We start from the raw sequence: 23,077 nt of genomic DNA, 5'->3' as shown, positions 1-23,077 counted from the left end.
AAAACAATGGGTTCAAGTTAAACAGAACGAAAAATAATTGAAGAACAAAAAAGAAAAATGTTTGTTTGTTTGTTTGTTGTTTGTTTTTATTAGAAAAACAATAAAACGAAAAAAAAAACAAATGTTCATCAAAAGATCCATTTTTTTTTCTTTTTTTTTCGTTAGTGGCTCACGGTCGAATGATGTTTAAAAAAACAAAAAAATTTTAAAATTTTTTGGCGGGAAAAAAAATAAATCACACGATACCTTTTTTTAATTTTTAATAATAATTCTCGTGGCGTTATATTTCGTTTTTTTTTTTTTTTAAATAAAAATCTTTTAATAATACGTATAAAAAAATTTTTCCGAATCGTTTTTAACGACTGTAAGTTGAAAAGTAGTAAAGATAGTGACACGTTTATTTATTTTATTATCGTTGTCAATCAATAAATAAATAAATAATTATGTACATACATTTTTTTCACGGATTAATTTTTAACGACTTAATCCTAAGTTGAGAATTTTTTTTTTTTAATTAAAATTACTTGGAATTACCTGGATTTAAGGTGTGAACCTATAAACCGTAGCAAAAAATAAAATAAAAACTTTAAAAATAAATAAATAAATAATTTTGTCATAAGACGTTTTAATTTATATATTAAAATAAAATTTGCAACAGCAGACAAACAACGACAAACAACTCAAAATTTCACAAGTACAAACATGAAAAACAAACGAAAACGCGCCCATTCGACAACGATTTCATTTTCTTTTTTCTTAAAATTTTTCTGTTTTAAAATTATTATTATTATTATTACTATTATTAATTGAACCTTTTTCGTATAAATTCTTTTAAAAAGTAATTTTAAACACGCTCCATCAACCGGAAATGCGGTTGCATTTGTTAGTCATTCGTTTCCGTTTGTTTTCAATCAAATTTAACAAAAAAAAAAAAAAAATTGTTTTTCTTTAATAATTACGTCGTAATAATTGTTTTAAATGACGTCACGTCACGTAATTAAAAATTAATAATAATAATAATAATTCTGGAAAATTTTTTTCTTTCAAAAGAAAACAAAAAAAAAAAAACAAAAATGTTTATTTAACACGTTTAATTAAATGATTTTAATGGTATGAAATCTGGAAAATTCTATGAAAAAAAAAATTTAAAAGTATGCTTCGAAATAAATAATAATAATAATAATCTATTCGGGTTTAAACGAATTACGTAATTTACACTTTTGTGTACGAAATTTAATAAAAAAGTGGGTTCCAATTTGAAAAAAAAAAAAATAAATAAATGGAACAATCGGTATTTATTTAAATAATAAATTACACAAAACAAGGTGTTGAATAATAAATTATTACGGGTAACAAAAAAGTAATTATTATACTTTTTATTATTATCATCAACGTTTATGCTTCCGTATCGGGGGAGAACAAATGGGGAGACATTTTGAAATTTTATTCATTGTTATTATCATCATTTCTTATTATTACTGGAAGTGACTGGAATTTTTTTATTTAGGAAAAATTATTAATAATAAGGTAGAGAGTTAAATAATGAATGAAACGACGACGGTCAATGAAAATTTTTTTTTTTTTTTCAGGGCCGTAAACATTTTTTTAAATGCCGAAAGGATTTTTTCTTTTGCAAATTTTTTTTTTTTGTTTTTCTTTCGATATTATTTTTAATGAGAAGAAACATTAACGGATGATATAAGAAGAAAAAAAAGGAAAAAAAATTTGGTTGTATTCAAATTTTTGCTGTTGCATAATAAATAAATGGTTCACGCCTTTTTTACTTATTTTTTATGACCCCGACTTACATTTTGTTGTTATTATAATTCAACTGTCTTACTAGTGCCACGGTCACAGGTAACAAAACAAAACAAAAAAAAAAAAGTTTTTTTTTTTTTTAACGGCCTTTATGTAATCGTTTCGTTTTTATTTTTTATTTTTTTGCCTTGTATCTAATATTTAAATATTTATTTATTTGAAAAATTTGTTTGCTACCACTTCTTCCCCCTCTCTCTCTATCCTTTTTTTTTTCAAGTGAAAATTTCAAAACGTAATTTCATCAATTTTTTTTCTTTTTTCGAAATAAAAAACGTTTGACAAAGAAATAACAAACAAACAAACAACTAAAAACAGGTGGGGGAAGTGGCAGAAGAATTGAATTTTCATGTCAAACTGTAGCAACATCCGGTTTTTTTCATTTTGCGTTTAAACCCCAAAAAAAAATGAATATTTAAAAATTTTTTTATTTTTTCGTAATTATTTATTTATTTATTTAGGGGATTTATGGTCGACGAATGATAACTTTTATTAATTAATAATTAATTAATTAATTAATTAATATTTTTTTGAATTTATTAAATAATTATTAGTTATTAACGTAATAAAAATTATTATTTAAAAAAAAACTATTACGTAATTTTTTTTTGTAGAAAAAAAACCCGATAACGTTTATTTTTGACGTTATTAATCATATGTTTACACCATGTTTTTTTTTTTAAATTGCAAAAAACATAAAATTATTATTATTATTATTATTATTATTATTATTATTACGTACCTGAATTTAATTGAGATTTGATATGTGATATTTATATGTTTCAAAAGGTATTATTATCATCATCATCATTATTTCGGATTAATATTTATTAAATGCCAAAGGAATAAAAATTTAAAAAAAAAAATTTCGGTTAATTATTTAAAAAAAGTTTTCAAGGTCAAAGGGTTCATTTTTCATTCCTTTTAAATTTTATATAAAAATTTTCTTTAAACCTTTTTTTAATGGGGGGAGGGAGAGGGGGAAGGTTACTCGATAAATTGGAAACGAAAAAAAATATTTTCCAAGCATAAAATTTATTTTTTATTTTTTTATTTTTATCGGGAAAGAATTTTAAAGCGGAAAAGAGAAAAGGGGAAAAAAAACTTCTTCTGCCACGACAAATTTAATGCGAAAAATCGCATTAAACGACCGACGTCGCATAAAATTTTTTTTTTACATGTGGAATTTAATTAAATGATTACAAAACGTGTCACGTTTTGCGGCGGAGGAATAACCAGAATTTCTTAAGCAATTGTGTTTGTGATTCACACGATCGTGGTAAAAACCAACCGTATCCGGTGAAAACGAAAGAAAAACCAGAAAAAATTTTTTTAAAATTGGGGGGACACGACGAGTAGAAAAAGTAAAACACCGCCCCCTCATCTTTCACCCTCCCCCTTCCGTTCGCGCCATTTTGTAAAACAAAACAAAACGATATATTAAATTAATATTATCATTCAATCCCAAAAATTTTGTTTTCGTCTTCTTCTGACACGACTTACGTAAAACGAAAGAAAAACCAAAGAAAAAGGTTGAAATTTTTTAACGTACCCAATTTTTTTTCGGTATAGATGATATCACGAGGTAACGTGGCAGCAGAAAAATAAAAAAAATGAAACGGAGTAGGAGAATCCGTAATACTCGAAGGGGAATGGAAAGGGGGAAAAAATTTAATAATAATAATTATGTAAGTTTTAAAAAAAAAAAGTAGGAGAAGGATTCGTCATGGTGATGATGTTGTATACAACCCTACAGGTTTTCAGGTTTTTTCGTGACGTAACAACAACAAAAACAAAGAAAACAAAAAAATCTTTAGTTATTTTATTTAATAATTATCTAAACTTGGGCGAAACATTTTTTTTCTGTTTTCTTACCATTATTATTATCATCATTTTTTTAAAAATATGGTTCTCCGTAAGGGCAATGCCTGACTGACTGGAGGAGATGATGAAGGTCTCCCCAAATGGTAAAAACAATGTATGTCATTAAGTATTTAAACTATGGTTTGTCAATATTGTTCCAGAAGTCGATTAGACTTTAGTGAATTAACTTTAACCTAAAAGTTTGACTAATATGTCTTCTATTACCGTAAGTTTTTTCTTTTTTTTTTTTTCTAAAAGAAAATTTCGATTAAAAAATTTTTTTTTTTGGGGGGACGGGAGCTTCTGTCGTAAATTGTTTTTTTTTTTTGTTAAAAAAATTCGCATTTTGATTCAAAATGAAAAAAAATTTTAAATTTTTATTATTATTATTTTTTTTACTACTTGCTATTGTGTGTCGTGAATTTGCATCGAGAATAATAATGATAGTAAAGGAAAAAAATCTTTTGTCATGGAAAAAAAATGATGATGATGATAATAATAATGAATTTTTTTCCTTTTTTCTCTTCGAAGCGGGGTTTTTTTTTTAATACGATGCGAATTTAAATCATCGCCATTTTTTTTTTTTTCATTTTTCAATTTTTTTTAAACTTTAAACCTTTTTAGTGAAAAATTATTTTGTTATAAAATATTTTTTAAAAATGGCGGGAGAAAAATTATTTAAAATCGTAAGTCATTTAAATTTTTAAATTTTTTATCAGCGATTTATTTATCGAAAAAAATAAATTTAAAAATGGCGGCGGTGGAGAAGTTTTACTTTTTCCTTTCCGTTTGAATTTTATGTTTTTCTTGTTTGTTATTCGATTCAGAGTTTTGTTCTTTTTATGATGGTCGCACTTTCCATGTGCGAACCGGATTCAAAAACTGCTAAATCTGGAGATTTAGCAACAGCCGAATCTGCATTTATCGGAAGCGCATTTGGAGGATATGGTGGATTCGGAGGATACGGCGGATACGGAGGTTATACCGGTTTAGGCGGATACGGTGGATACGGTGGATACGGTAAAGGTTTCGGAAGATACACAGGCTATGGTGGTTACTCCGGTTTGGGTAGTTATGGAGGCTACAGCGGTTTGGGTGGTTATGGTGGCTATGGAGGTTATAGCGGGTACGGAGGCTACTATCCGGGTGGTTACGGAAGAGGTTACGGTGGATATGGTGGATACGGCGGATACGGAGGGTAAATTTTAAAAAAATTTTCACCCTTATTTTTTTTTATATTTACAATTAAATAATTATTTGTTTTTTTAAAAATTAATTTAAGATACGGACGTGGTTACGGTGGATATAGAGGTTATGGCGGATACAAAGGATACTGGTGATTTCATGTAAAATAATAATAATAATCGACTGTCTTTCAATTTATCCGGGTTTTGTATAAAAAAAAGAAAAAAAAAAATCCTCTCGAACGTTCCGAAGAAAATTTCATAAATTTTTTTTTTTTACTTTTTCAAATTATTTAAAAAAAAAAAAAAAGGAAATGACGCCACGTAGATTTTTCTATGTATATTTTTTTATTTCTACTTTTTTTTTATTAATTTTGAAAATGTAAATTATTTTTTTTACTTGTATAAAACGAAAAATAAATAAAAACTTATTTTTTTTTTTAATAATTAATATTTATTTAAAAGAAAAAAAAAATTCCCCCGGAAAATGTTTACAACAAAACGTTTTTTCTTATGGTTAAAAAAAATCAATTTTCATAACACTTTTTTATTTTCGTAACTTCATTGCGTTCGTAAGTAATACCTTAAAATTTTTTTAAGAAAACCTGAAAACGACTGGAGAAAAAATTTTAAAAAAAAAAATTTGAAAAAAATATTCGGTAAACCTTTTTTTTCAACGCATATAAACATTACAATTTGCCTATACTAATTTTTTACGGGCGGAATATTTTAAATGCGTAAATTCGCTGAAAATTCAGTCGATTACAAAAAAAAAGAAAAACATCGGGGGAATGTTTGCAAATTCAAACGGGATGACCGGAAAAAGGGGGATACCCGATTTAACCCCAGGCTACAAACGGAAATGGAAAATGTTGTTATACATCATTTCGATTAAATAACTCAACTCAAATTGCTTATTTGGATGTTAACGTATACAAATTTATTCGATGCATCAAAACCTTAAATTTTCGACACACATATTAAATGAAAATTTTTTTTTTCTTTAACTTAATAAGAAAACCAAGCTTCCTTTGTAAGTTTTCCTTTTTTTGAAATTTTATTTCCTTTGATTGTTTTATAAAAAAAAAAAAAACGTCGTCGGGAATTTACGCAGTAAGTTAAATTGAGGCGACGTAAAAAAAGAAAAATTTCAAAACAACTTAAATCTTTAGTCGATTTCTTATTCAATCTCATTTAAATTATTATTATTATTATTATTATTATTATTATTATTATTAACATAATAAATTCTACGCACGTAGAGTTAAATAAAAAAAAAAAGGGGGGGGAGACAATAGCTTCTGAAAAAAAAAATTAAAAGGCGTAAACTCATACTTGTTTACGTAAAATTAACGTCAATTTTTTTTTTTTTAACGATTGCCAACAAAGAAACGTAAAAGCAAAAAAAAAATTTAAACAATATTTTAATGGGTCATTAACCCATATACGAAATCATAAAATAAAGTAATAATAATAATAATAATAATAATAATAATAATAATAATAATAAATAATAAATAAAAAGGGAAACATTCGGTAATTAATTTAAGGATAATTGATAAATTAAAATTTTTACGATTATGAAACCTGTTATCAAATGAAAAATAATCAAACGAAAGGGGAGTGGGAAAGGGGGAAAAAGGTACTTTCTAATGCCACGTAAAAATTAAAAATATACGTAATAATTTTCTTTATGTAAAAAAAAAAAAAAATTTTTTAAATAAATAAAATTTATTAATTAAATCAAAATCGCATTAAAAAAAAAAATATATAAAAACTAAAATAAATAAAAAAAAATAACTCACACGCAGAAATTATTGTTATTGTTATTATTATTATTATTTCATCGTTTAATGGGTCGTATAATAATAATTATTATTATTATTTTTTATTTAATTTCCAAAATTCCATAGAACGTTAGTTGATAAATAAATTTATTACATGGTTTCTTTATTTTCTTTTTTTTCTGTGACTTCTTCGAAAAGGAGCCAAAGCGTTACGATCAAACTCACTCCAGCCAAAACAACGTTCATGAATATTTCGATAAAAATTTCGAGTATCGTAGCATATATCGTTATCATTTTTCGACTTTTAAATTTTGTAAAATATTTTTCGTATGGAAAATTCGTTAATGAATTTTGTAATTTTTGATTTGATATTATCAGTGTTATGAAAACAAACAACGTGCACATGAATACGGTGAATGCCGGACGATAAACTATGCAATAATTTATATAAGACGTTACATTTTTAACTACGTCAATCGGTACGGTTAAAATCTACGGGTAAAAAATTATCATCACATTATTAATTATTATCATTATTATTATTATTAATTAAAATGTCAATTATACTCTTAACCCATGCATAACGAGTGCAAAAAAAAAATACGATATTAATATTAAAACAAAAAACTCACCGAAATTTTTGTCACAGGAGATTTTAATATTTTTTTACCCATTTTATTGTGTTATTATTATTATTATTTATTTATTATTATTCGATTATTTATTTGGTTAAATAAAAAAAAAAATTTGTTTGTTTTTTCTAAAAAAAAAACTTTTGATTTTTATACGGGAGCAACAGCGGCAGCAACAGGAGCAGGAGGATCAAGCAGGAGGACAAGCTGGAGCAGCAAAACAAATTTTTTTTTTTTTATAAATATACAAAAAAATAAATAAAAAATTTCACATTGATGTGCTTGGCAGGAGAAAAAAAAACAAAACAAAACAAAAACAAACAAACAAACACAAAATTTGATGATGATTTTAATGATAATTTTTTTGAATTTGTTTACAAACAAACAAATTTTTCTTTTTTTTTTTTTTTTTGAATTTTTGAATTTTTTTTCTGGAAAATTTTTTCTCGAATTATAATATAAATTAATAAGTAATAATTTGCATTTAATAATAATTAATTAATGAATTATTATTAATTAATAAAAAATTGTTAATAAATAAATTCCAAAACGTTCCATGTTCAAATTTTTTTTTTGTAAACTCGTTTTGGATAAAATATTTATTTATCTACCTGATTTGATAACAAAAGTTTTGATTACAAACGAAAGTGTTTGATAATAGCTGCATTTTTAATAATTAATTTAAAATCGATTGATTTTTATTATTATTATTATTATTATTAATTACTTAATTGTTTGTTATATCGAGGATTCTACGCTATTTCGATAAGAAACGATTAGATCAATCATTAGTAGGTGAAAGAAAGAGAGAGAGAGAGAAAAAAATTAACGAGGTCATTTAAAAAAATTCAATTTCCCCCCATAAATTCAATAATAATAATAATAATAATAATAATAATAATTTTTAAATTTCCTGCGAAAATTTATATAGAGTTGAATGAATTTTACTGACCTTGAACTTCGTAAAAAAAAAAAAAATTAATTTTTTTACTAATCGAATACAAACAAAAACAAAAAAAAAATTTTCAAACGGTTTGCCTTGATTTGAGGCCAAACGAAATAATGTAAATAATAATAATAATAATAAAATTTATGTTGTCGTAGGCTTTTGAAATCAAAATGGCGGACGGATTGCGGATGGTTATTTCAATAAAAAAAAAAAATTTCGTTCGATAAAATTTTCTTTTTTTTTTAAATAAAATATTTTCGAATGTTTCTTCTTCTCCTCTCTCTCTCCTCCCCCATCCAGCCCCCCGAAAAAATACGTAAACATTTTCATCGTTTCGTATAAATCTTTTAATTTAAAAAAAAAATTATCTAAACGAGTTTTTACGGCGTTAATTAGGTCAATAGGTCACGAGAAATTTTTTTTTTTTTACTCAATTCGAATGTGAATAAATTTTTTTAAATTTTAAAATTTTCCCTCCAAAATGTGGGGGAAAATTTAAAATTCGAGGATTTTTATTAATAAATTTTTAAAAAAATATTTTTACGTAAAAAATAAATAAAGTAAAATAAAAAAACGTTGTCTGCTAGCTAAATAATTTAGTTTGATGTTTTCCTTATCACGGTCATGCGCATTGGAAAACAATCGTTCAAGACTCGCGCTCTCTATCACACGGTTTTTAGTGCCAATGGGAATCACGGGGGATGACAAGGATAAAATTTTTTTTCTTCCTTTTTCTTTTTCCTTTTCTTTTTTTTTTTTCTTTTTTTCTTACACAACGTTCGACATTTCAATATTTTTTCAATGAATAAAGTATTATTATTATTATTTAAAACGTAAACGGTATTAATAAACGCACTGGGGAAAATATGAACGATGATAAAAGGGATTTGACAGAATCTACAGGTCCTGTATCAATTATCAGTACATCAGATGATGGTACGACGACAGACAGAACGACTCTTAATCGCTCACAAATTCATTCCAGGGTAAGTTTTTTTTTTTTCTTTTTCATTTCCGTTTCCTTTCTTTGTTTTTTTTTTTTTTTTTTTTTTTTTTTTGTAAAACGGAAATCGAATGATTTTTTCATCGTAAACATGAAAAACCAAAAACATACCGTAAACGTGTGATTTTTCAAAACAAAAAAAAATACGTTATGTTTTTTATCGGTGACGTCATAACAACTGGAAAAATTTTTTATTTCACAGAGTAAATAAATCGATTTTTAAAATTTTCATTCAAAAATTTCGCAACGGAGGCGATATAACCACGTGCTTAAAAAGAAAATTCTTTTTTTTGTTTTGAGTTTTGTTTAATTTTTTACTAAAACCACGTGTCTTTTATAACTTTTTTTTCCTTTTATTTCTTTTTTTTTTTTTTAAAGAATTATTAATAAAAATTATCGATAAATAAATAAATTTTTTGTTATTAAATAAAGAATTTTATAAAATCGATAAATCGACGTGGTTTTTGTCTCGACTACCATAAACATTATCGCGTGATTATTGTTTTTTTTTTGTTTAAAAACAAAACGAATGCCGTGTCAATAAGTAAGTTTTGTTTGTGTAATAATCATCAATGCAACAGATAATGCAATCCAATCCGTGTTTCAATGCCAATACAAATTCGCGCCACGAAATTACGTCATCACTTCTTCATTTTCTTTTGTTTGCAAATTATCAAACAGGTACAAAGAAAAAAAACATTTTTACAGATTAATGAGAGTCGTGGAACTTATTTCAAACACCTTGTGACACGTTCTTATCATCGTTTTAAATAAAATTTATTTTTAAAAAAATTAGTTAAAATTTATTTAAAAATCTTTTCGATTAATTATTATTCACTTTAAAATAATTTTTTAATTATTTCCAATGAACTTGACTGACTGTCGAAATAATCTTTATTTGATAAGATGTAACGTTAATAATATTAATAATGATAATGATAGTAACTAAAAAATTTTTAATTGGGTAAGATTATTAACGGAAGTTCTTTGTCGATAATCCATCGTATCGAGTTACGACATTTTAGCGTTTCGATAAACCTTCCGGAAAAATCGTAATAAAATTTTTCACGTTTGTCATGACGTATTTCCTTTTTTTTTTCATTTACCAGAATTCGGATACTCGATTGTATCGAAAAAGATGGCTCATGCTTTTCATATTCGTACTTTATTCGACATCGAATGCACTCCAGTGGATACAATATTCCATAATATCAAACGTAATAACAAAATATTATAACGTGACGTCATATTGGGTCGATTGGACGTCCATGATTTACATGATCACGTACATTCCATTAATATTTCCAGCATCTTGGGTTTTAAGTAAATACGTAAGTACTACTGTATTAAATAAACGGTGATGATGATGATAATCTCCGACGTAATTGTCCTAACGATTTAAACCAATAAAACAAACACAAACAAACAAACGACAGGATTTTTTAATACGAGTCATAATAATTTTTGACTGTCATTGTTTTAAATCCTTTTCAAAGTCATTTAAAAAAATTTTGCTTATCGATAAATGACCGTCTTCCTGTTGTTGCTGTTGTTGTTGTTGTTTAACAACCAATTTATTTTGTTTTTTTGTTTGTCACCTTCATTAATCGTAGTGAAATAAATTACTCGTTTAATTAAATTATTATTATTATTATTATTGTAGGGGTTAAGAACGGCTTGTATAATAGGAGCTACTGGAAATTGTTTAGGTGCCTGGATAAAAGTAGCTTCCGCGGATCCCGGTATGTTTAATGTTACTTTCATCGGACAAACGATTGTTGCTGTTTCTCAGGTTTTTGTTTTGAGCGTTCCGGCACGTTTGGCTGCTGTTTGGTTTGGTGCCGATGAAGTGTCCAGCGCGTGTTCGATTGGAGTTTTTGGCAATCAGGTACGTTTTTTTAAGTTCTTTTTTTTCGGCAACCAAAAATCCCAACGTAAATTAAAGACATAAATGAAAGAATGGAAAGAAAAGGAAAATTTTAAATCAAAGCATTAAATTTAAATATTAAGTCGTTACAACCGATTTGTCCGCCATATTGTTTTCATCAACCACGTGATATGAAACTTTTGAAATTTTTTTTTTTAATGATAAAACTTCAATCGTTTTATTTTTATTTATTTTTATTAAATTTAATCAATTTTATAGTCGTGGTTCTCCAATAAAATTCCAGGTTGAATTTCCAGCAAAAAAAAAAAAGCAAAAACATTTTTTCATAATTTTTTTTTTTTTTAAATAATCAAAGTCGAATAAGAAAATTTTTTTTCAAATTTTTTTACTTACCATTAAATCAAAATAAATTTTTTTGAAATTATTATTATTATTAATATTGTTTATAAATAAATAATTTATTTATTTATTTCTACGTCTTTTCGACGACCTTAAAACGAAGGCAAACGAGTTTATAAAAATATTTAAAATGTTAATAAAAAAGTTTCCCGTCATTTAAAAAAAAAAAAAAAATTTAAATTTTGTGTCATAGAGTAAATAAAATAAAATTTTTTACAAAAATTCAGTTAAAAATTTAAAATATTTTCCCGCGTAATTTTAAAAATGAAAATAAAGTACAGGTTAGTTACGTTTGTTTGTTAGTCGTCGTACATAAAAAAAAAAAAATTTTGTTTTTAAAACTGGGAAATAATTTTTTTTTAATTATTTTTTTTTTTTTGCTGTTGCTTCCTTTTAATAAAATTTTTGTAGAAAAAAAAAGCGGAAGTTGTTTGTTTCCTTTGATTTTATTCACGTTTTATTTTGATAACGTGAAAAATCTGATAAGAATTTTTCTTTTGACATTTTTTTTTCAGTAAGGCATTTTCTTTTTTAAAAAGATAAATAAAAGAAAGGATTATCTCCTGGAGATATACTTAAATGAAAAAGATTAAATACTTGTTGTTTAGATCGATGTACATCAGGCTGTAGTCTCTCTTTCTCTCTCTCTTTCCCTCTCCCCTCTCTCTCTCTTCCCCCCATCAGGAATTCAATTCCGGTCGACGACATTGTTATTATATGCCATAAAAAAATAAAATTCTAAAGAATTTTTCCGGGCAAGTAGTATTAATTTTTTTTTTAAAAAAAGGTGGAAAAAAAAAAACATAAAATTTCAATTTACTTTTTTTGAAATAATAATAATAATAATAATAATAATTTTTCAATAAAAACCTTTTTTTTTTTGCTGTCGTAAAATAGAAGTTTTATTTTTTCTTTCTTTGTCCGATATTGAATTCGATATATATCGATTCTTTTCGATAAAATGTCAAATAATTTTAAATTTAAACTTTTCCATATATTTAATTACTTTTATTATATTTGTGTTGATAATAATTTCTTATCATTTTCCAAAAACCTTAAATTCTTATAAACAAGACGTCCAAAAGTTTTTTTTTTTTTTGAAGGGAGGGGCGCTTGCAAAAGTTTCAACCCTCTATTTGTAGCCTCCCCAATGCTTCGAAAGGGTACTAGATCTCCTTTTTTTTACTTTATGACGATACAGGTCTGTCTCTACTTCACGGCCTGGAACTGAACTCTGACTCCCATGATTTGAATTCGTAGCCTCCAGCACGAAACCTCTTCCTCCTCTCCCAACCTGAGGACCTTAGGATACCCACAGACATTTATGTTGATGAATGGACGAGACGTTCTAGCCTAAAATTTCGGAGAATTTTTTTTTTCTCCAGACTTTGGAAAATTTTACTCAGATAGACAATTAATTCGTTGGAAATTGTTTGTCTTAATTATATTTGTCTTTATTTAAATATGTTTTTTCTCTCTCTCGCCCCTCCTTTTGTCTTTTCTGCTTTTTCTTTCTCCTCCTCCTTTTGTCTTTTCTGCTTTTTCTTTCTCCTCCTCCCTTTGTCTTTTTCCACTCGCTCTGTTTTGTTTCACTTTCCCTCTTTATCTGTCTCTCTCTCTTTCTTGTCTTTTTCTGCTTTTTCTGTTTTATTTCACTCTTCCCCCCTCTCTCTCTCTAACTTTCGTCTTTTTGTTCTTTTCTTCTTATTGTTTTTTGTTTTTTAACTTATTTTATTTTCTTCCCACATTTTCTTTAATTACTCTGTCACTTCATCCAACTTGAGAACTCAAAATGTGGTTGATTAAAAATAAATTTTCTTTTGATTTCTTTTGTTTAAAAAAAAGTTGTTTTTTTTACTTTTCATTCACAAGTAAAAACCTGGAGAAGAAAATAACCAAAAAAAAAAAAAATTTTTTTTTATTCTCCAGAATTTCAACACAAAAATTTACGTTAGTATTCAGTAAAAATCCATTAAATTCGACATTATCAAAAACAAACTTTTTCCCATTCGCTGAAAACTAAAAGTTTAGTTTTCTTTTTTAAACTTTTAGTGTCTTAGTTTTGGTATCTTAGTTTTAGTATCTTTTTTTTTTTTTTTTTTTTAGTAAAAGATAAACTAAAAGGAAACAATTAATTTTTGTTACAGCTTGGCATCGCACTCGGTTTTTTATTTCCACCAATGATTGTGAGAGATCACGAAGATGTCGATTTAATAACGAGAGATTTAAAATTTTTATATTATTCAATTGCCGTTTTCACGAGTTTTGTGTTCATATTAATTCTCGCCGGTAAGTTAAATTAAATTAAATCGATATATCGTAGAGGTAAATTTCTTACTCCAACCGTCGGAAAATTTTCCCCTCGCGTCCGTTATTTAATAAAATTAATTTTTCTTTTTTCTTTTTTTTTTGTGTTAAACAATCAAGCATTCCAAAGTGCTCCATCGCTTCCTCCGAGTAGAGCACAAGCTTCCAGACTGGAGGACGAAAGTTCATTTTCATCATCGATGCAAAAATTATTTTTCAATCGTGGTTACATGCTCCTTTTAATTTCATACGGAATAATGGTCGGAGTTTTTTATGCCATATCAACACTTTTAAATCAAATAATTCTCCAGTTTTTTCCGGTAAGTTCCAGTTAAATTTTATCATTCTGTACATAAATATTTTTGCGATAATCGTTTGTTTTTTTTTTTTTTTAATTTTTTGCACAATTTTTTGTACGACGACATATTAAATTTTCAACTCCCCCAAAAAGAAAGGGGAGGAGGGAAGAGGAGGAGGGAAAGGAGGAGGGGGAAATTATCGTGTGAAAATTTTTTTCAGTTTTTTTTTTTTTTTTCAAAATTTGCTTTTTGCTTGATGCACACTCAGCACTTTTTTTTTTCTTTTTTTTTTTTTTTTATTTGGTTGGTTTTTCTGTCGTGATGAAAAACAAAAATTTTAGGGACACGAATTAGATGCTGGAAGAATCGGTTTGACGATTGTTGTTGCTGGAATGTTAGGTTCAGTTCTATGCGGATTTATACTCGATAAAACGCATCATTTTAAGTAAGTATTATTATTCCTTAGCACACATTTTTTTTTACACTTTTTTTATTATTATTATAAATAATAATGCTTTTTTTCCCGTAGTCAGTCATTTTGTTTTTTTTTTTTAAACACCAAAAGCACATACGCGTAAATTTCAAAAAAAATGATAATTTAAATTTCTTTTTTCTTTTTTTAGGTACGTAACTCTTGGCATTTATTGTTTGTCTTTTCTCGGAATGTTGTCCTTCATGTTCACCATCGATTTGGGAAGTATCGTGTTGGTGTATGTGGTGAGCGGTGGCCTCGGGTGAGTAGAAATTTTCTTTTATTAAAAATTAATAATCGTTTTAAAAAATAAATAAAATCTTTTTTTTATTAATAGTTTTTTCATGACCGGTTATCTTCCTGTCGGTTTTGAATTTGCCGCCGAATTGACATATCCGGAACCGGAAGGTACGTCTGCAGGTTTGCTCAACGCATCATCTCAAGTAAGTTATATTACCATTTATAACTTTTATTAAGTGTTTTTTGTTGTTAATATTTATTAATTTATGAAAACAGGTATTTGGAATAATATTCACGATATTTTATGCTCATCTTTACAAAGATTACGGACAAAGAATTTCTGATGGCGTCATGAGCGCATGTTTAGCATTGGGATTCATAATGACTTTAATGATACGTGAAAATCTTAAAAGACAAAAAGCTCGTTTGAAAACTACAACGGCAGCAACAAAAAATATCAAAACGTAAAATTTCCTTTTTTTTCCTTTTATTAAACTTCCTTTTCCATTTCCGCCATTTTGTATTTTTATCTTTGAAAATCAACTTTAAAATGTGTTCAAATTTAAATTTAACAACAGGTAAATTATTAATTTCAATTTCCCTTTACCCTCATTTTCGTTTTTTTTTTTTTTTTTTTTTTTATTTTTTCCTTTTCGTTCCTTTGTCCTTTTTTTTCCTTTTCGTTCCTTTGTCCTTCTTTTTCCTTTTACGTTTAAAATAAAAAAAAAAAAATGGCACGCCGATTGTGTGCCTTGATTTTGAATGTACAATTTTATCGTACGATCGTTCCAGACTTGAATTTTAAATTTTTTATTAAAAAAAAATTTAATTAAAATTCGGTACTGCCAACCGTTGTTTGTGATGTAAAAAAAAAAAAAAAAATTTCAACGGTTAAATGTCAAGTTCAATAATGATAATAATAATAATAATGGTAAAATTTCACGCACGTTATCGCACGTGTTATTTATTTATTTTTTGTGTTGTTGTTATATGATCGTATAAAAATTTTATTTATTTATATTTATGTACATAAATATATATATATTATTAAAATGTGAAATTATTTTTTTAAACAAATTATATCGATGAGTTAAATAATATATATATCTTTATATTTGTTTGTTGGTCGATTATATAAAATATCTATATTGTAAAATGTTTAAAAAAAAAAAATTTTTAAACAATAGTGACGTCATAAAATAATTAGCTATAGTAGTAGTAAAAAGATACGCAATCGATTTGTATTAATTCTTTTTTTTTTTGTCAAAATGGCGGCGACATATCATTTTGGCGCCGTTGATAATTTTTACTTTGTGTTTGAAAGAAGAACTAGAAAAAATACCTGTGATTAATTTAAGATACGTTTGAAGAGGAAGGGGGGGGCGAAATTTTTTTTTTGTAACATTTTTCATTTTGCTTGTTTTTTACGTCATCGTTAAATCAAACGTATGCGATTGATATTCCTGGGGGGAAGGGAGGGGAAAATGCGCACAACGAGCACACTTACACGTGTACATGAATGTTTTGCCTTTACAAAAAAAATAAAAATTATTTGAAACCTTTTTCTTATTTATTTATTTTTAATTCGTGCGAACGATATTAAATCGATTATTATGTATTTGCGCGTGTGTGTGTGCGCGTGCGTGCGTGTTATATGTATACATAAATAATATTTTACTAAAAAAAAAATAAATAAATAAAATTTTATTTTAATCATGCTCAATTTAAATATTGTTTATTTTTAACATAAGAATTTTTTGTGTTTTTTTTTTGTTTTGTTTTGTTATCATAATCCAGGTGATTATGTGAGGAGGTTTTATCGTTTTGATAATAATAATAATAAAAACAATTAAATGAGTTGACATGCACTTAAGTCATGTCAACTTATTTAATTAATTTTAATAGTTTAATTTTATAATTTAAGTTATAAGTTATACATCAAAAGTTTTGTAATTTAGTCTAAATTGTTTTATATCTGATATCGCAAGGAGATCAAGCGGAGGAGTGTCGACCGAAGACAAGCCACCTTCACAGCGACATCTCTGTACGCCGTCGCAGGTCCGTGCGCAGTTTTGTATGATCAAGAAATCCACACTGACATCCACACCAGCCAACAAACCGGATATCATCCTGAGGCATAATGCGGTGTAAAGTGACTGAAGTATCCGTACTGGCAGAAAAAAACACGAGACAGCCAAAGAAGCAGACAAAAAGCTGAAGTACAGAAATTTAGAAATTAAAATAGCCAGGTTGTGGGGAACGAAAACAGAAACTATTCCGGTCATCGTGGGAGCACTGGGAGCCATGCCATTGTAATTCAATCGATCGAAGCAAATAATTTTTTCTGAAGATTTATTTTATTAATTTACTGAGTTTTTTTTTTTTTAAATAATAATAATAAAAATTACGCATTAAAAAAAATAAAAGAAAAAAAATTTGATATAGTATAAATTGTAATGTATTTATAACTTAAACTTTATAATAAATAAATGTATTAAAAATCAAATTTTTATTTATTTATTGATTTATTAAATATAAAATCTCCGTACACCTGATTTTAAATGTACACCTCCTTTTTCTTATGATTGGTTGATACATTTTAACGTATTTTGCGATTTAATACCAAAAAACGTAAACAAAAACAATAACAACGCCAAAAACGTAAACAAAAACAATAACAACGCCAAAAACGTAAACAAAAACAATAACAACACCGAAAAACGTAAACAAACAAAAAAATCCAAAAAACGTAAAAAAAAAAAAAAAAAAAAAAATCCAAAAAATGTAAAGAAAAACAATAACAACACCGAAAAATGTAAACAAAAACAATAACAACACCGAAAAACGTAAACAAACAAAAAAATCTAAAAAACGTAAAAAAAAAAAAAAAAAAAAATCCAAAAAATGTAAACAAAAACAATAACAACACCGAAAAACGTAAACAAAAACAATAACAGTACCGAAAAACGTAAACAAACAAAAAAATCCAAAAAACGTAAAAAAAAAAAAAAAAATCCAAAAAACGTAAACGACGACAACAACAACAACAACTACAGGAGAAGGAAGAGAAGGAGAGGAAGTAGAAAGAGTAGGAGAAGGAGTAGGAGAAGAAGTAAGAGAAGGAGAATGAGAAGGAAAAGAAGGAGAAGAAAGAGAAGGAGAAGGAGAAAGAGAAGGAGGAGAAGGAAAAAGAGAAGGAGAAGAAAGAGAAGGAGAAAGAGAAGGAGGAGAAGGAGAAAGAGAAGGAGGAGAAGGATTTATTAAAATTTAAAAAATTTTTTTTTTTTTTGTGATAACATATCATCAAACATAATTTTTAAATAATTTCGATTGTTTGTTGTTGTTGTTTGTCGGGCAAACAAATGAATATAAAAATTTTCAAAATTCCCTTAAACATGATAAAAAAAAAACAAATCGCGACGTCTGCGTCTTTTTATCATTTCGAAAACTTTTTTAATGCCATCAACCTTAAAGGTTCGAATGATTTTTCCCTTCGGAAAAATTTTTTTTTTTAACCGAACTGTGTGCAACGATTTAAAAAACAATAAATAAATTTATTAAAAAAACGCATTCGTAATTCTCACATCAGTAGATCATAAACCCTAGCCGTCGGCCAACAAACCGTATGTCATCCTGAGGTATAATACGGAAAAGTCCTACGTGGCGTTTTCGTTCGGGGCTCCTCGAAGCTCGGAGGAGGGGGGAGGCAGCCTCCTCGTCCGACGGGCTCCGCGTCGTCCCGCCCCGGCGGAGTCTGAGATCGTTCGACGACGAACGACTCACCGAGTGTCTCGCCGCAGAGGCCTGGAGAGACGAAGTTGCTCCAGGCGCAGGAAGAAGAAGCGTGCACGACATGGCGCGGGGAGTCCGGAACGATCTACGACAGATCTCGGACTCCTGCATGAAAAGGATCGGCTCGCGCTCGAAAACGCGAAAACGGCTGAAGTACTGGTGGACGGACGAGATAGGAGAATTGTGGAAGGAGTCCTGCCTCGCACGTCGCCGGTTCGTCGGCAGAATAAGACATTTGATCAAACGAGGAGGACGCTACGAGGACATCGTGAACGACGACGAACTTGCGCGTTTAAAGGCGGAGTGGAGGGCTTCGCGGGTTCGGGTCCGACGAGCGATATGGAGTTCCAAGAAGGGGTGTTGGAAGGAACTCCTGTGCGAAGCGGATTCGGATCCGTGGGATATGTGACGAACAAACTGAGGGGTTCGTCGGGACCGCTGATAGCCTGCATGACGGAGGAGTTTCTCGCAGAAGTGATCGCAGAGCTCTTCCCTCGAATCGAACCGTTCGCGTTTCCCCCGGTGGATTTCTTTCGCGACGAAATTCGCAACGCCACAGTGACGGAGGGGGAAGTTCGCCTCCTCCTCGACGCGACCTCGAAGTGGCGCTCGGCTCCGGGCCCGAACGGCGTGCATTACCACATCCTCGGCGAGTCCGCCGGGGTGCTATGTGCGCGCCTCTCGGCGCTCTACACCGCGTGCTTTCGAGAGGCGACATTTCCGACTCCATGGAAAGAGGCGAACTTAGTTCTACTTGACAAACCGGGTGGGGATCCAACGACGCCGACCGCGTATCGGCCGATTTGCCTTCTCGACGTAGAGGGCAAGTTGTTCAAGCGCGTGATCGCGTCCCGGATAGACGAACACTTGCAATCAGGAAGAGAGAGGAACGACCTCTCTTCGAATAAGTACGGCTTCCGCTCGACGACCGACGCACTCGACCGCGTGTGCCGTCACAAGTGCGGGACACTTCACCGGTGTGGCGTCGCGATCGCCGTCTCGGTCGACATCAAAAACGCGTTCAACTCGGTACCGTGGTCCTCGATAAGGGACGGACTGGCGTCAAAGTCTGACACAGACTACTTGATGTCCATCATCGGTGCTTTCCTCTCGGAGAAGAAGATCACGTACGAGAAACCGGACGGAACGACGGGAAGGCTTTACGTATTCTGCGGCGTGCCCCAGGGGTCGGTTCTAAGACCGCTCTTGTGGAACATCGCCTACGACTGCGTCCTCACCCAGACCATTCTTTCCGAATGCCTATCGTTGACGTGTTTCGCGGGCAACACCCTGCTGTTCCTTGTGACCGGTCGTAGGTGGGCAGATGCTCGAGAATGTAAGGAAGCGGGACTTAACGCGACGGTGGAGGCCATCCGGGCCATCGGACTTCGGGTGTCGCTGCCGAAAACGGAAGCGTGCGGGTTTCTTAGAGTGCGGAACTCGCGACCACGAGACTTATTTCTATCAACAGACGAAGTTAGAATCGGGGTGGAGTTTCGATCAAGTATTTGGAAGTACACTTTGGCTAGGGTCTGACTTACAGACATCACTTGTCGGTTTTCGGACCGAAAATCTTAGAAGCGAGAGCGATGCCGAACTTGTGCGGACCGCAGGCGAGGGTCAGGAAACTATACGCGACGGTCGTACACTCCGTGGCCCTGTACGGAGCTCCAGTATGAGCCCAGACGGTTTCGGCATCCCCGCTCGACCTCCTGGCAATAGCGAGACTCGTCCTCTATCGCGAACGGGGTCGAAGCGGGCCAACGAGCGTAAACGTCACGTTCGGACGATAAAACTGTGGGGTGCGCGATTCGAGGACGAGAAACATCGTTAAGGCGGCAAAATTGTCGTCGCTTTGGGCCTTCAAGTGAGGGACTGAACGGGGCAGGGTCACAATTCCTTAACCTATCGTTTCGTCCAGATCCTCACGGGTAGGTCACGGGGTTTTCGGCTCGTATTTGGCTCGCATCGGCAGAAAGGAGACGGCGGAGTGTTGGTTCTACGGTGTGCCCGATGATGACGACGAGCACACGGTCGCGATCTGTCCCGCGTGGGACGGCCACAGGCCGTGGCTGGTCAGTGTCATCGGACCCGACTTGTTGGTCTTCGGCCTCGTAAAGGCGTTGCTTCGCGGATCCCAGGAATCGTTCGCAATATCATTTGTTTCTATTTAGTGTTATTAGGCTGTAAAAAAAAAAAAAAAAAACAATTTTTATTCTATTTAGTAAAAACAAACACCTGCTAATTAACAAAAGATGCTTTAAATATTGAAAAAATACAGTTACAAGGTCATCGTCATGAATGTATTGAAATTAATAATAAAAAATTTTTTGCTTTGTTTTTTTTTTCGTCTCGATTGATTTTTTAAAATCGATTAATCGAAATTATTATAAATTATATTTCTCGTTCGTTTAACCACACATTAAAAAAAAACAAAAATGAAATTTTTAGAATTCGTTGCTTTGGCAGGTAAGTTAAATCACATGTTATATGAAAATTTTTTTTAAAAATAAAAATAAGAAAAACTTTTTTTTTTTTTGTTTTCTATAGTTGCCGCCTTGACAATGGCAGCATCACCGGTGTATTGTGTTGAAGCTGACACTTCACCAAGAAGTTGGGTGGATGGCTACTTTAGACATTAACTAATATCTGGTTGATATCCAAGAAAACCTTTTTGTTTTTATTATAATGAGCAAAACAAAAAAAAATTTTAAATAAAATTATTAATATTTTATTTACATAAATTGTTTTTTATTTTTTTTTTAATAAAAAAAATTTCCTTTTTTTATTTTTTATTAAATCTATGACGCGCTACCGGAAATTAAACAAAAAAAATATATAAATTTATTACTTCTTTATTAAAATAAATTACTTTAATAAATAATTCAAAAAAAAATTTTTTTCTTTCGAAAGTTGGTATCCGTGACGACAGTGAATTATTTCGGTGACTGACCAACCACTTCAAACCACAAAACCGTAGTAAATAAATTGTTTAAAATTTTTTTTTTTTTTTTTTTTTTTGGGATAGGAGGGGAGGGGAGGAGAATTTCGTATGTTGGAGTCCTCCGGTATGGCGTTGCGAAACATTAGGACAATTTAAAATTCGTAAAGAAGGCTGGCCAACTAAATTTTACAAAAATGGCGGATTTCCTTACTTACCTTATGTGTAAATTTTTAACAATGATCGTTTGCTCCGTACCGCTCCGTTGTTGAAATGAAAACCTAACGATAAAAAAATTTTAATAATCATTATTTTTTTAAACCATTTAACTCTCGCCTTGAAAAACGCAAAAAGGAGGGGGAAGGGATGAGGGGGGAAGGGGGGAGGCAAAAAAATCGAGGAAAAGAAAATGTTTTTAAGCAGTTCGTTAAACAAATATTGTTTTTATCTAATTAATTTCGTGTCACGCGTGATTGTTTTTTTTTTTTTTTTTTTTTTTTTTTGTAATACCATATGCGTTTTTCCATTCCATTAATTTCCTTTTTTTTTCTTTTGAGAAAATAATAGTATAAAAATGGTTTGAAACATCCTTTTACTACCATTTCGTAATTTTTCGAAATATCGTTTGTAAGAATTTACAATCAAAATGAAATCTTTATGGTATTGCTGTTTTGTCCTTCTACTCGTCGCCACAGGTAAAAAAAAATTTTATTTTATTTTTTTTAAATAATAATAATAATAATAATGATAATAAATTTGTTTTTTAACTTAGAATTATTTAAAATTAATTTTTTTTTTTGAAAATTTAATCATAGTTGCAGTAGAATGTAAATCTTTAGAAAATTTCTTCGGTGAAACAAATGTTCCATATTCCACAACACGCCCCAGATCAGGGCGAAAATAAAAATTTCGTCGATGTAATAAATTTTGACGTTGATATTAATTAATAAAACGTCATCATTATGAAAAAATTTCAATAATAAATTTGTTCAATATAAAAAAAATTGAATTTTTTATTATAAATTTTTTCCTCATCCTTTTTTATTATGCAATCTATTGATGTGATGTAAAAAGATAGAAATCTCTAATTTCGTGGCAGCAGAGATTAAATATTCTATCAGAAATTATGAGTGGCTAAAACCACTTTGGCAACATTTAATTTAAAAATAGTTTTTGTTTCTTTAGTCTACAAAATAAAACTAAAATGAAGTTCGAGTCTAATAATAACTAACGCATAAAAAATAATTGAGAACCCCCCCCAAAAAAAAAGTTTCTCAAGGAACAATGGAATTCAACAAGGATCATGTGGAATGGTTAACGTTCTGGCTTACCGGAGAGGGGAGACTGAAATATAGGTTCTACCCCCACGAGCGTCTTTCCCCCTCTTCATATAAATCACGCTATTGCGATATGCCCAGGAGTTTTAGTGAGTATGGGTTTCCGGTGAGGCTTTCTTGAAATCCACACCGAGCCCCACACTCCCTCTTCGGAGGGATCAGTACGTAT

General features: G+C 29.8%; 3 protein-coding genes across 3 annotated transcripts; 2 read left to right on the top strand and 1 right to left on the bottom strand.

Annotated features, from left to right (window-relative positions):
- Positions 1–6,799: 6,799 nt before the first annotated feature.
- On the bottom strand, positions 6,800–7,323 carry Phum_PHUM062670 (uncharacterized protein; the record flags this gene model as incomplete). Its single annotated transcript, XM_002423443.1, has 2 exons — positions 6,800–7,141; positions 7,282–7,323. 2 exons carry the CDS (start codon positions 7,321–7,323, stop codon positions 6,800–6,802), a joined length of 384 nt encoding a protein of 127 aa, XP_002423488.1.
- Positions 7,324–10,378: 3,055 nt separating this feature from the next.
- Positions 10,379–15,306, top strand: Phum_PHUM062660 (uncharacterized protein; the record flags this gene model as incomplete). The annotated part of the gene is made up of 8 exons (XM_002423442.1): positions 10,379–10,564; positions 10,897–11,121; positions 13,668–13,809; positions 13,948–14,147; positions 14,468–14,571; positions 14,750–14,860; positions 14,936–15,041; positions 15,115–15,306. The coding sequence occupies 8 exons, from the start codon at positions 10,379–10,381 to the stop codon at positions 15,304–15,306; spliced, it is 1,266 nt and encodes a 421-aa protein (XP_002423487.1).
- Positions 15,307–22,197: 6,891 nt separating this feature from the next.
- Positions 22,198–22,567, top strand: Phum_PHUM062650 (uncharacterized protein). The gene is made up of 2 exons (XM_002423441.1): positions 22,198–22,266; positions 22,387–22,567. Exons 1-2 carry the CDS (start codon positions 22,218–22,220, stop codon positions 22,473–22,475), a joined length of 138 nt encoding a protein of 45 aa, XP_002423486.1. The 5' UTR covers positions 22,198–22,217; the 3' UTR covers positions 22,476–22,567.
- Positions 22,568–23,077: the final 510 nt, after the last annotated feature.

The sequence above is a fragment of the Pediculus humanus genome, genomic scaffold, assembly GCF_000006295.1.
Source record: "Pediculus humanus corporis 1103172107411 genomic scaffold, whole genome shotgun sequence".
NCBI lineage: Eukaryota > Metazoa > Arthropoda > Insecta > Psocodea > Pediculidae > Pediculus > Pediculus humanus.
The sequence above is the reverse complement of the archived record's forward strand: the minus strand, read 5'-3'. Positions and strand labels throughout refer to the sequence as shown.

Bases quoted from the DNA above. Each gene is read 5' to 3' on its own strand.
- Phum_PHUM062650 (XM_002423441.1), top strand. From the start codon at position 22,218: ATGAAATCTTTATGGTATTGCTGTTTTGTCCTTCTACTCGTCGCCACA. The intron at 22,267-22,386 runs GTAAAAAAAAAT...ATTTAATCATAG, and splicing joins CCTTCTACTCGTCGCCACAG to TTGCAGTAGAATGTAAATCT.